This window comes from Schistocerca serialis, chromosome 5 (genome assembly GCF_023864345.2).
Source record: "Schistocerca serialis cubense isolate TAMUIC-IGC-003099 chromosome 5, iqSchSeri2.2, whole genome shotgun sequence".
NCBI lineage: Eukaryota > Metazoa > Arthropoda > Insecta > Orthoptera > Acrididae > Schistocerca > Schistocerca serialis.
The window spans coordinates 27,873,622-27,885,930 of NC_064642.1; the positions used below are offsets into that span (position 1 = coordinate 27,873,622).

Here is a 12,309-nt window from a genome sequence, read left to right on the forward strand (position 1 = left end):
CGTGTTAGCCTACTTTATTTGAAATAAGCAGATACAGTACTCAGCTGGTTGATTTTGATACCCAAGATAGGCCTAACTTCAAAATGTACATAAGTGTAAAATCGTGATATACTTGGGTACCGTTCAGATTTGAAAATGACGAAGGTGTTGAAAATGTTGAGCCACACATTATTCATGCAGCACATTTTTGACAATCTAATTGCTGTACTGCATTATTCCACATTTTAATATATGGAAGATTGCAAAGTAAGCTAACATCCAGATAGGCTACTTAAATTATACAAATTGCCTTTTGCATGTGGAGCAAATGTTAGTGAACTTAAGTGCTTGATATCTATGCAAGAAGTCTAGTGACTTGTAATAATTCTAGTTACGTTACTAACAGAACACACAGGAATACTGAAGATACTTTACTAGATTATTTGTAGAAACAAATTTTCCCAAACATTAGCCTTTTAAGAAACAAAATTACCTGTCCTGGATAACAATGAAATTCATGTCAGTATGTACTCTTAGGAAACCCGTAATTATGTGTTGAGTCAATCATGATTAGGCCTACTGGGATTCCCTTCCCCAATCCCTCTCAATTTAAGTGAACATGAAGACATAATTTCCCATATTTTAGATTTGTTCATGTAAAACTCCACCATACTGACAAGGATGCCTTTGAGATAGTCACCTGGTTTAAAATGTTGGCAATTTCTGTAGACATAAAATACATAACCAATCACTTTGTGCTAATAGTTTTCTTTCGGCCCATGTTAATCAGTCATGTTACATAAGATCAAATACCAGTCAGGATTTTAACAACTGGAAGTTCTGCTTTTGAAAAATTGAAACTAGAAATTGTTGTCTAACAGTAAAGACGATACAGACCCTTCCCCTTTCAGTCATGTGTAAAAGGAAATGCTTTACACTAAGAGAATTGCAAATACTAAAGTATTAGATCAGCTCACAAAACAGGAGTTGAAAATGGCTAAAGTGTAGAACAGGACCAGTGCCACTGTGTTTCTCTATTGCATATAAGTGGACATCACATTAGTATTGCATAGCCAATGGAATGGTTCTTTCACATAACCAATGATAGGTGAGAATAGAGGAGCTGAATTTCTAGCACCGAAATCGAAACAATTGTCTTCTTCACTATTGTCACAAAAATTTTGTTTGTGTTTTTATTTTATTCCAAATATGTCACAAATTATGGGCTTTTGGTTCTCCAAATGAAACGAGTATTTATTAGAGTTATAATCTTGGCCATCACAAAGTTTGACTGTTTCTTGCGAACTTGTTAAGATTTCTGATGTTTTAGTATATTGATTTGAGGTTGTGACAATATTCCTTTCTCTTGTTTCAAAACCTGTTGTATGTCTGTTACTCACCCATTAGCTGTGTAGAACCAGCAGCTGACACACCTTCTTTCACTTGCCATACCTCACAGTAACTGCTGATAGTATTGCTGCATGAGACATGTAAGTGCGCCACTGGTTATGATATAGACTTCTACCAGTGAAAATTGTTGAAGATGTTCCCATGAAATACTATCCAAAATAAGCTTCCAGTCACCATGTAAGAACCAGAGGTGAGTTCTTCAATAAGTGAGTCATGGTTTCAAACAAGAACATGGAAGAGAGACTTTTTGAACTTGAAATCTGTTTTATTGCCAGGAACCATTTAGTGGAGCTAACCCCATTGATGTGTACATTGTCACTGGTAATGTATGTCAGTTAATTTTAATGTGACCTACAGCTGTTTTCATCTCTCATGTGCTAGTCTACTCATCTTTATGTAACTACTGCATGACGTGCGAATACCATCCCCCCCCCCCCCCCCTTGTGAACTGCGACACGTTGTTTACAAGTGTAAGTTTCAAACGATTTAAAAAGTAATATTTGCTATTAGTAATATGAGTGTTGCATCATTGATAATTACAATTTGTGACTTCAAGACAGTCAAATGTTGTTACTGCTAGTTTAGTTCAGTGCTTAACTTAATACATATTTTCATTGCAGGTGGGGACGGCACTTACCATTTCAAACTACTGGTACCAAGCACTGCTGCTGGAGCTATCATAGGAAAGGGTGGAGAGACAATAGCTCAGCTGCAGAAGGACACGGGTGCGAGAGTTAAAATGTCGAAGGCCAATGACTTTTACCCAGGTAACGTTGATACATCGGGCACACAAATAGTTCCAGCTAAAAGTTTTATGAAGTAGCCTTTTTTAAAGAGTTAATCAGTCAGTAATGGGAAATGGTATGATGTATTGGCTTAAATGGGAATATGTTCATTGCTACATGTAAAAAGGTGAATCTGTCTTCGTGTATTTTGTCTTTGTTCATTGGAAGTTCCAGTTTCCATGATTCTTTTGTAGAGAAAGCTTGGTTTCAATATGGGACATCTGGTATTAACTAATGTTGTCAAACTGCTGAGCACATTCTATTCAGAAATAACATCATTTTGGTATTTAAATGCTCTACGAAAGACAGTAAATACTTTCTAAAGACCATATCCAGTGATTTACAATTTCTGTGTAGGTTGCTATCTGGGAACATTTGAAATTATGACACTAATTTTTTCATCCCCATTCTGTTATTCCATTGAAGAGTGCTTTTGAAAGAAGCTAAATTGTCCTGGCATACTTTTTGTTGTTGTTGGTAAATCTTTTCAGATCATATCTAAATTGGAACTCCATTGTAGCAGTGATGGAATTTCTCTTCATTTCGTCTCTTGTAGACAAACACCTTTTTGCATTGCCTTAGGTGGTGTTTGAAGTACTCATACCCTGCCATCTGCCAGTACCAGTATATATCAGTAACTATCAAAGTAACCTTTTGCCATGTTAATAATGCCCATGCAAATCCGTGTGCCCTACGACACAACAGCAAGCAGAAACACACGTGTGGTACAGTGGCTTGGCGAGGTCAGGGTTTTATTTGGTTCATCTGTTCACTGGCTGTTTGTTTTCCAGCATTGAATTCGTGATTTTTTTTTTTTTGGGAGAGACAAGTCGGTACACTGTTAAAATTCCCAATTCAGGTCCCACAAACTTGGTCACGATATTCTCTCTTTCCTCAGTATTTACCCAATTATGAGGTTCTTTTCCCAAATTCATCATTTGAAAAATACAGGTCTGCCTGGTAATCACTGATTAAACTGTTGCTGCTGAGGTCAATATTTGTACATTGTTAGTAGAGCAGATAGGGATTGTCTTAAATTTACAGATGACACTTTGGCAGTTAAGGTCACTTGTAGATTTATTTCAAAGACTTTGGAAGGGCAGGGGTGGGCAAAGAATAATACTTGTATTTGAACCGGCTCGAGATTTCCTGATATGCCAAAGTGCTTGATACAATATTGATGTTGTTCAAACAATTCTGTGACATTGGACTTGTGCAGCAAAAGTGCAAGGGATATGTGAGAAATTATAAACTGTCCAAAACAGCAATCTATTGCTCTGCTTAAAATTTGACAATTTTATGAAAGACAGGAGGAAATAGCATTAAATTCAATCATCTAACAAACTCTTGTATTTGAACAGATTCGTAATAACTGTACTCATGCATGTATGGCTACTGAATGTGAACATTAATGCTAATTTTTAATTAAAGGTAACATTGAAAAGTGAAAATGTTGTACAAAAAATTGATTTTGAACCCTGATCAATATTTTATTTGGTTGTGAGAGACTAACGATGGGTAGCAAGTGAGAAATCCGGTCACTGTTCATCTGTTAGAATACGGTATTAAAGCATTACCAGCTCTTAATGAGCTTTAGAATGTGATGATGACATTCAGATGAATCAAGAAGAAACATTAAATCAGCATGAAATGTCTAACAAACAGTTGGTTGTATTTCTAGAAGGCGAAAGTGGGACACTTGAAAAACAGCATTTTTGACTATGAAATTTTGAAGGGCAAGAATTGTCAAGAAGAAAATCGTTGCAGATAAAAGGGGATGAGAAATTGTATCTCATACTAGTTATCACTGTCTGCAAGAATACTGTACTGGTGGCATACAGATCGTACAAGTATATATACATTTCTAGCAGTTGAAATGTTAATTCATTTACTTAAGCATTACTTAGCATAATTCTGATGAGGTTCATGTACAACAAATCTAATGGTAATTAAATTGCAGGTTTGCGTTTTATATCCTCTTTACTTGTGCTATCATGTAATATTTTGCTCTTCAAGTAGCAAAACTTGTTTACAACTTTGTTTTTCACGTCTTAATGTTCGAGGGTGGTTTGAAAAGTTCTTACATCACCGAAACTTTTTTTTATTTATCAATGTAGTCGCCTTTTAGACTAATGCACTTGGTCCGACAATGTTCCAGTGCTTTGATCCTATCTTGAAAATGATTTCCTCCAGGCCTGCAAAATAGTTGTCAACTCTGGCTATCAATTCTCTGATTGAAGTGAATCTTCGTCTGCCAAGAATAATTTTCAGTTTTGGAAAGAGGTGGAATTTACGGAGCCATATCAGGTGAATAAGGCAGGTGTGGCAACAATTCATACCTTAGTTCTTGTAATTTTGCCAAGGCGATGGCATGTGTGTGGGCATGCGTCAAGAGTCATGGCACCCATCTTGTAGATAATTTTTTCATTTCTAATTCTTCAGTTAAAATGTTATATACCTTTTCAGATGACATCTGGCAAATCTGAGCAGTTTCACACACTTTCAATCGGCGATCCTCGGTGACCATTTAGTGCATTTTTGCAATGATTTCTGGAGTAGTGACACATCTTGCCGACCACTGTGCAGGTCATCATCTAAGCTCTCCCGGCCAAATTTAAATTCATTTGTCCACTTGGCGACAGTTGAATATGAAGGAGCAGAATCCCTAAGTGTATTCTGGAAATTTTAAAACCACCCTCATAATCTTACCAAGAATATTTGATCTGATTTGATTACACTTCCTTAACCTCGTTTGTGCCCATCTTGTAACCTATTTTCAAGACACTGTCAATTCTGATCACCTGATACTGAAAGGGCTTTGCTAATACAAGGAAGAATAGCTCAGCAGTCAATCTCAATCCCATGTTATTATTATTATTATTATTATTATTATTATTTTGCTTTTTTTGTATCCAGATTTCAGCTCTAAATAGCCGTGCTTTGAAGATGGCTATTTGTAGCTGAAATCTGGATATATGACATCACAAATATGGCAGAAACGTCCATAAACCACGATTTCAATATGGCGCATATAAAGTAGTTACGTACACATTAAGAGGACGAAAATACATCGAAAAGCAAACACACACACGTTCCACAGAAAGCCTAATGACACTTAACGGGACAAGCGTGGGAAATAGGGGGGTTTTGGGTGGGGACAAATTAAATATAAACAAATTAAGACACCCACCCCCCATACAAAACCACGCAAAACAATGAAAAAGAACTGACGTCACAAAACTCCCCATCTGGAATCTGACACTTCCCTCGACCTATATAGCTCAACAGCAGCGCCCGATCCCGGAAATTAGGACCTAACACTTCCCTTGACCTATAACGCTCAAAAACATCTCCCGATACTAATACCAACATTAACAGCCACATATTTGGATCGAACACTTCCCTTGACCTGTTATCCTTAAGACATCTCCACATACAGCCGTCCCTGGTCCGAGATGCCGGAACTGTAAGTAAGCCTCATTTCTTCGCGACATACTGAACACTTTAAGGCTTCATCCAAAAATCCGAATAGCTGAAGAAATTTTATTAGAGACAATGCACTGTCCCCCATCCTAGCCGACAACCGAAAACTGTTGACCCTGTCAGTCATATCCATACCTACCAAAGACATAAAAAAAGCAATTTACCAAAATTCACACACGACGCCACATTCGCAAACTAAACCAAAAACATCACCTAACACACCACCAGAAAGCACCACCGATCGCATCAAAACGACATCTACAAACACGCCACTCTCACAAACTAAATTCCGCGCCGTCGTGACTTCACACACAACAACAGCCTTATGTCACGGGTCAAAGCCGGACACTTCGGTCGACCCCTTCCGTATAATAATCTACAGTTGCCATGCACAATGATTCCTTAGGGAATCAAAGTAGGTTAGGTGACAATTTCATTCGCAAATCTTAAAACTTTTTATTTCTTCTCCCTGAACCGTAATTACTTTTCCAACTTGCTCCTAATTTTCCTCTACTGTTTGCTCATCAATGGCATCAGAATTTTAAAAAGTGTACTCAAATTGACTGTGTAATATAAAAATCACCTTAATATGCACATACCTTTCTCCCTGCAGTCGAGTGAGCACAGTGTAGAGAGGCAGGTGTGTGTGTGTGTGTGTGTGTGTGTGTGTGTGTGTGTGTGTGTGTGTGTGTGAAGCTTGGAAGAGGAAGTTCATTCCAAAAGCTAGCAAAGCTGTGCAACTATTGTTTGTGTACCTATCGACAACGCAGCGCTTCCGCCTTTTGGCGAGTCGTCTCCTTTATTCCAAAATAATCCGTAATTCTCAACCAGAACTTTCTGTACCTTATAAATGTAGGTTTATCTTACTGCAGTCTTAGTTACAAGTGTTGGTATTGCTTCATATATTTCTCTGGCTTCTACCAGTCATTCTGTCCTTTTGTAGATAATTCATGCCAGTATTACAACCATGATCTGTAAGCACCTTCCTTCTTTGGAATTGGAATTAATGCAGTCTTCCTGAAGTCTGAGATTTTTTTTTCCATCCAAGTATCTCAGTAGTTTTGAAGGAATGTCGTGCTCCAGATATGTTGTCATGTCTTGATGCATTCTCACGATATATCCCCCGCCATCATCTTAATCCCCTTCCTCTTCTTTCTCCACAATACGGTCCTCAAAGTTTCTCTCCTTTGTAAAGACCTTTCATACATTCCTTCCACCTTTCAATCTTTCCTTTGCTTAGTACTAACTTGCCATATGACCTCTTGATATTCATATTTGTGCTTAAAGTTTCTCTAAAGGTTTCTTTAAATTTTGTCGTTTTCATCAGTTAAATTTAACGTATCATGTTTTAACCGAGGATTCTTACTGGACCTTGTATTTTTGCCTATTTCATCCCATGTTGATTTCTCTACTTCATCTTCCAAAGCTACCCACTAGTCTTCTCTTGCATTACATTCTCTTTCTTCAGTCAATAGTTGGCTAATATCCCTCTTGAACACTGTCATGTTTAGTTGTTTCTACTCATCCAGGTCAGATTATTTCTACATTAGTGCAGTTGCTTGTACCAAGTGTTTGCAATGGGTAAATAGTGCTCTACAAACTTCTACCAGGCAGCCCCCCCCCCCCCCCCCCCTCCACCTCACTTATTTTAAACTGTCAGTGCTCTACTGTTTTCCATCTCTTTATCTTCTTAATGTTATATTCCAATTCACAATTGAAATTGTCACCTCTATTAACAATGTGTATTACTTATTTTATCTCCTCATATATTCTTTCTCTCTTCATCGGCAGAGCTAAGAGATATTTATATTTGTAAAACTTGGGTGGGTGTTAGTTCTGTGTCTGTTGTAGCTGTAACAAGGGATTCCCTATGCTGTTCATTGTAGTTTACCTGTGTTCCTATTTTCTTATTCATTATGAAACCCACTCCTGCATTACCCATTTTTTGTTTTGTTAATCATGTGCACTCGCATGATCAGAAACATAACTGTTTGTACCAATTCCCTCTATCTCACTTCATTCTATTCATTTCGGTTTCCAAATTCTTCAACCTACCTACCAGATTAATGATCTAATATTCCATACTTTGACCTGTAGAGTGCCAGATTTTTTAATAATAGTAAACTTTGAGTACACTCTGCTCGGACATTCAAATGAGTGACTTGAGTTCATCTTGGAGTAAAGACACACTGTACATAATCTGTGCTAAAAAGCTGTGAGGCCTAACCCTCTTAGTGCATAGTTCAGGTATCTTGCATGGATATGAAGAGGGAGGCAGTTGTCACATGTCCTTTTGAACAGTGAACTTTCTGTGCTGCGAAGTGCTTTCCTCATTTTGGGCAGTGCTACAAAGCATTGTAGCAGTTCACGCTGGTATTGCCGTGAGAAGGTTTGTGTGCCAGAAGTGGAGGGAATTTGCTTAATTAGTATTTGTGTGTTTTAAGCAGATGGAGAATCCTTTAGGATAACTAAATCACTACGCTTTGTCAAATTCATAAAAAAAGTTAAAGTTGTAGCTATAAAAAAGATAACTAATTCCTTATTGACAAAAATGTAAAATGCTAGTTTAAGGCAGCGCAGACCATATTAAACATACTGGTTACAAAAACTCCTCATAAAAGAGTAACAATGACATTAGGATCTATATTTCATTTGGATCTCCAGCCACAGTTTGATTATACGTGCTCAAATTTAGAGTGCTTAGGTGCTCATGTTGCCTGTTTATCCAGCACGTACCAAACGATAACAGTGGACATTGGTGCTCTTAGTCTTGATTTTAAAAGGAATGTTCTAACCACCTAGATTGCCATGAAATGTAAAGGCATACATAAACATCAACAACCACTGAAAAGCACACCGTTGGCAGAAGTGGAGAAACCACAGGCCTTCTCTCACATCCCCAGACAACACTAATTACAGGACCCACTTCCTAGGACAAACTTATTTTCAGTCAGATATAAGCTTGAGGCTGAAAGAGTTACAGGCATTGCAGTACAAATTTAGTGTGCTCATCTGCTACTCGAGTTGTCCCCAGGAACTGAAACTGCTTATGAAACATAGAAAAAGCTTGAGGCAAAACCTGCCTCAGTGGCTACAACCATCCTGATCTAATGCAGATTTACTTGATTATAAAGAAATGAATGTAGACATGTTACCACACACATAAGCATGTCCATGAACAACTGTAAAATGAACACTGCACGTTGCTTCTTTGTATGCTTCCCAATAAACCTATGCCTAACATCTGTAAATGGCTTCCACTTCTTCATTGGGTCTATGTTACTACTGTCACCTAACTATTGATATCAGTGTATCCTATTGTTTCAGCAGCATTAAAAGAAGTTCCCAATAGGTCACTATCCCTCCATAACTAACAACATTTTTATTTCATAAAATTCAGGCAAATGCTGACAGCATGTTGTGTTTCTTCATTGGGATGCTACATTGTCTTAAGTGAACAAATGTTCCACGTACTGACCATCACCTAGCAAATGTTGTGCCATTTTTTTGTTTTCCGTCGGGCTGTGAGATCTCATAAGTTGAAAAGGGCCTAGCACTGCAGTTGACTTCACCATTTCATTGTGCAAGATTTCAGTGCTGACAACCTACTGTGCAGCTGCTCAAAAAAATACAGTAATTGCCAAATAGACCAATTAATCATTGACCTATGTGTCTGTCCATTACACACTAGAGAATGACTGCATGTCACTACAGCACATAGTAAGTATTCCAATATAAACCTCTCACTTAATAGTGTGGGAAGGATGGATTGCTAATCACCTTGTAGAGGAGACATTGAGTCACAGATGGGCACAATTAAAAAGATTGCTTTCGGATAAAGTCCTTCTGAAATAGAATGCGCGCGCGCGCCTGAGATTGTGCCTGATGTGAGCAGCAATCTGTTGGGATGGTTGAGGTAAGGAGGCAGCTTGCGGTAGGGACACAGAGGAATAGCAGGTTAGGGGAGGTGGTGGAAGATGATGTGCTGTTTGTGGCAGTCTGCAGGGACATGGTGGGGACAGGATAGTGCTGTTAGGTGTGTTGGTGGAGTGTGTAGTGCTGGAGTGGGAACGTGGGAGGTGAGAAGAGGTGAAAGTCAGAGACTAGTAAAGGTTGAGGCCAGGGAGGATACATGAATGAAGGGTATGTTGTTGGGAGAGTTCCCACCTGCACTATTCAGGAAAGCTGGTGTTGGTAGGGAGAATCTAGATGGTGCAGGCTGTGAAGCAGTTACTCAAGTAAAGCACTTCATGTTGGGCAGCATGTTCAGCAACTGGGTGGCCCAGCTGTCTTCTGGCCATAGTTTGGCGATGGCCTTTCATGCATATGGACAGCTTATTAGTTGCCCTGCCCACACAGAAAGTGGCACAGTGTTAGCAGCTTAGATTGTAGATCACATTGTAGCTTTCACCGGTAGCCCTGTCTTTGTTGGTGTAGTAGATGCCTGTGACTGGACTGGAGTATGTGATAGTGGGCTAAGAGACAAAAGGTAGGGGCAGGCATGAATTAAGGATGGACAAGGATATTGTGTATGTTTGCTGGTTGGCAGGTTATTGCTGTAGGGAGGGGGGTGTGGTGGGTATTCCTCATTTGAGGGCACAATGAGAGGATGTCAAAAACCCTGGCAGAGAATGTGATTCACTTGCCCCAGTCTCCTTTGTGGTCGGGACAGTGGGTATATGTGAGGTGGTAGGTGAAAGACAAGGTATGGGAGATCTGTTTCTGGACAAGGTTGGGAGGGTTATTTTGATACGTGAAGGCCTCGGTGAGAACCTTAGCATAATAGGGAGAGGGACTGCTGATCACTACAGGTGCAGTGAAAATGGATGGCTAGCTTGTATGGAGGTGACCTCTTGGTATGGAATGGGTGTCAGGTATTGAATTGGAGGTATTGTTGATGATTGGTAGGTTTGATGTGGATGGAGGTACTGATGTAGTGGGAAGGGTCATGTCACTTTTCATAAAAGCATGTATGACATCTCTTGATCCTTCATAGTAATAAAGGTGCTTGCAAGATTTGAAGAAAATTTATTTTATTTTTAGTTAAGTTTTGGACATCACACTCTCGGAGGAACGGTTTGTGATACTTGCAAGTGTGATAAGATATAGGCACATCACATTTAAAAGTCGAGACAGCAAGTCAGTGTCCCCTTTTTCTGTGGGGCGGCTTGTTCCTTAATATCACAGTTCGGAGGTGTTTTGCAGCCACAGAGAAAAGGGTTGTCATCACAACAGTGTAAGTTTGTGACATGAAAAATAACTGTCAGTTGAATTTTGTTTGAGCTAAGATGATGTTAAGATCAGTCAATCATAACATTTTGAAGACTGGAAGTTATTGTGAATGGAAGTAGTGGCTTGTTTTGTTAAGAAAAGTTAATAAAGAAATTCAGCGTGGAATTCTTCTGAGTTATTTAAGTAATTTGGGGGGAAAATCCATGCTCTTTCAGCATCCAAACAGCGCAAGGTGAGGCGATGCCCATAAACTGCTTGTGGAACGTTGACAGTGCCTAAATATGTGACCGCAAGAAACTTTAATAATGCATGTCATCATCGAGGGCAGGGGGTGATAAGTTCCACGGATGATACTTCCTTGACGTAGAGGTCAGTATAAGGACTGTGGCAATCTGGACTCACTAGGACAAGGTTAAGTGAATGGAGGAGAAGGGGTCAAAGTTGTGGAAGAATGTGTATGGGGTAGCCTTTCTTCAAACCATATTGTGGAGATAAAATAGTGAATCTGAACCAGGTGAGGGTTTGGGATTCTGGAATGTTGGGTTTTCTCTTTACTGACTTCATGGGTTTGTTTATAGGTGATACCTTCAAAGGAGAAGTAATTGTGGCTGAAGATATAGTTGTTCATTGTGATCAGGAAGCAGGCAGTAAGTTTGGAGTCAGTGTGGTGTGGGGAAAGATAGTGTTCACTAGTGGAGAGACAACAGGCATTGGGTATGTTGGTGTAGAGGAAGGCGGCAGCAACAGTGGTGAGCAGGGTGCCATGTGCTAAAGGAGTAGGAACTGTGGAGAATTGGTGGAGGGTATGGTGGTGTCTTATATGTAGGAGGGTAGGTTATGAGGTGTTGGTTCACGAGAGCAGATATTTTCTCATTGGTGGCACAGTAACCAGTCACAATGAGACATCTTAGGTGGTAGGGTTATGTAGAAGGTAGGGATGCAGTGAATGTTAGGGGTGAGGAGGGACACACACACAGAGAGGGGGGGGGGGGGGGATTTGGGATAGCAGAGCAGGTATTGCAAGGTGGTTTGGGCCTGATTTATGTAGTTTAGCAGGACTATATTCATGAGGGTGAAAGACAGTTTGAATAAGGGATGGAAATCATTGTGGAAGGAGGGGTTATAGCCAGAGAAAAAAATAATTTGATAGATTCAATGAGTTAGGCAACACTGCAGGAAGCTTGTGAGGGACTGGGTTGTAGCCAGGGAGAGGGAAATTTACTGTATTGATTCAGATAGAAGCAGGGATACATGGTGGAGCATGAAAAATGTGTAAAGATATGTGAGAGAAGTCACAGAAAGGACAAAATGGATGAAGTATAGCAGCTAGGGGGAGGGAGTAGGCCTTACAGTGGAAGACCAAAATGATATCGACATGAAAACACAATGAGGACAAAGATAAAAATAAAAAGCTGATGAT

At 39.4% G+C, this 12,309-nt stretch overlaps 1 protein-coding gene across 5 annotated transcripts in view; it reads left to right on the plus strand.

Annotated features, from left to right (window-relative positions):
• Positions 1 to 12,309, plus strand: part of LOC126482335 (RNA-binding protein Pasilla) — a 92,571-nt gene that overhangs the window by 13,449 nt on the left and 66,813 nt on the right. For all 5 annotated transcript variants that reach the window (XM_050106403.1, XM_050106398.1, XM_050106400.1 and 2 more), the window contains one exon: positions 2,010 to 2,156. In XM_050106403.1, coding sequence (XP_049962360.1) covers positions 2,010 to 2,156 — 147 coding nt within the window. The remainder of the gene's footprint in view (positions 1 to 2,009; positions 2,157 to 12,309) is intronic.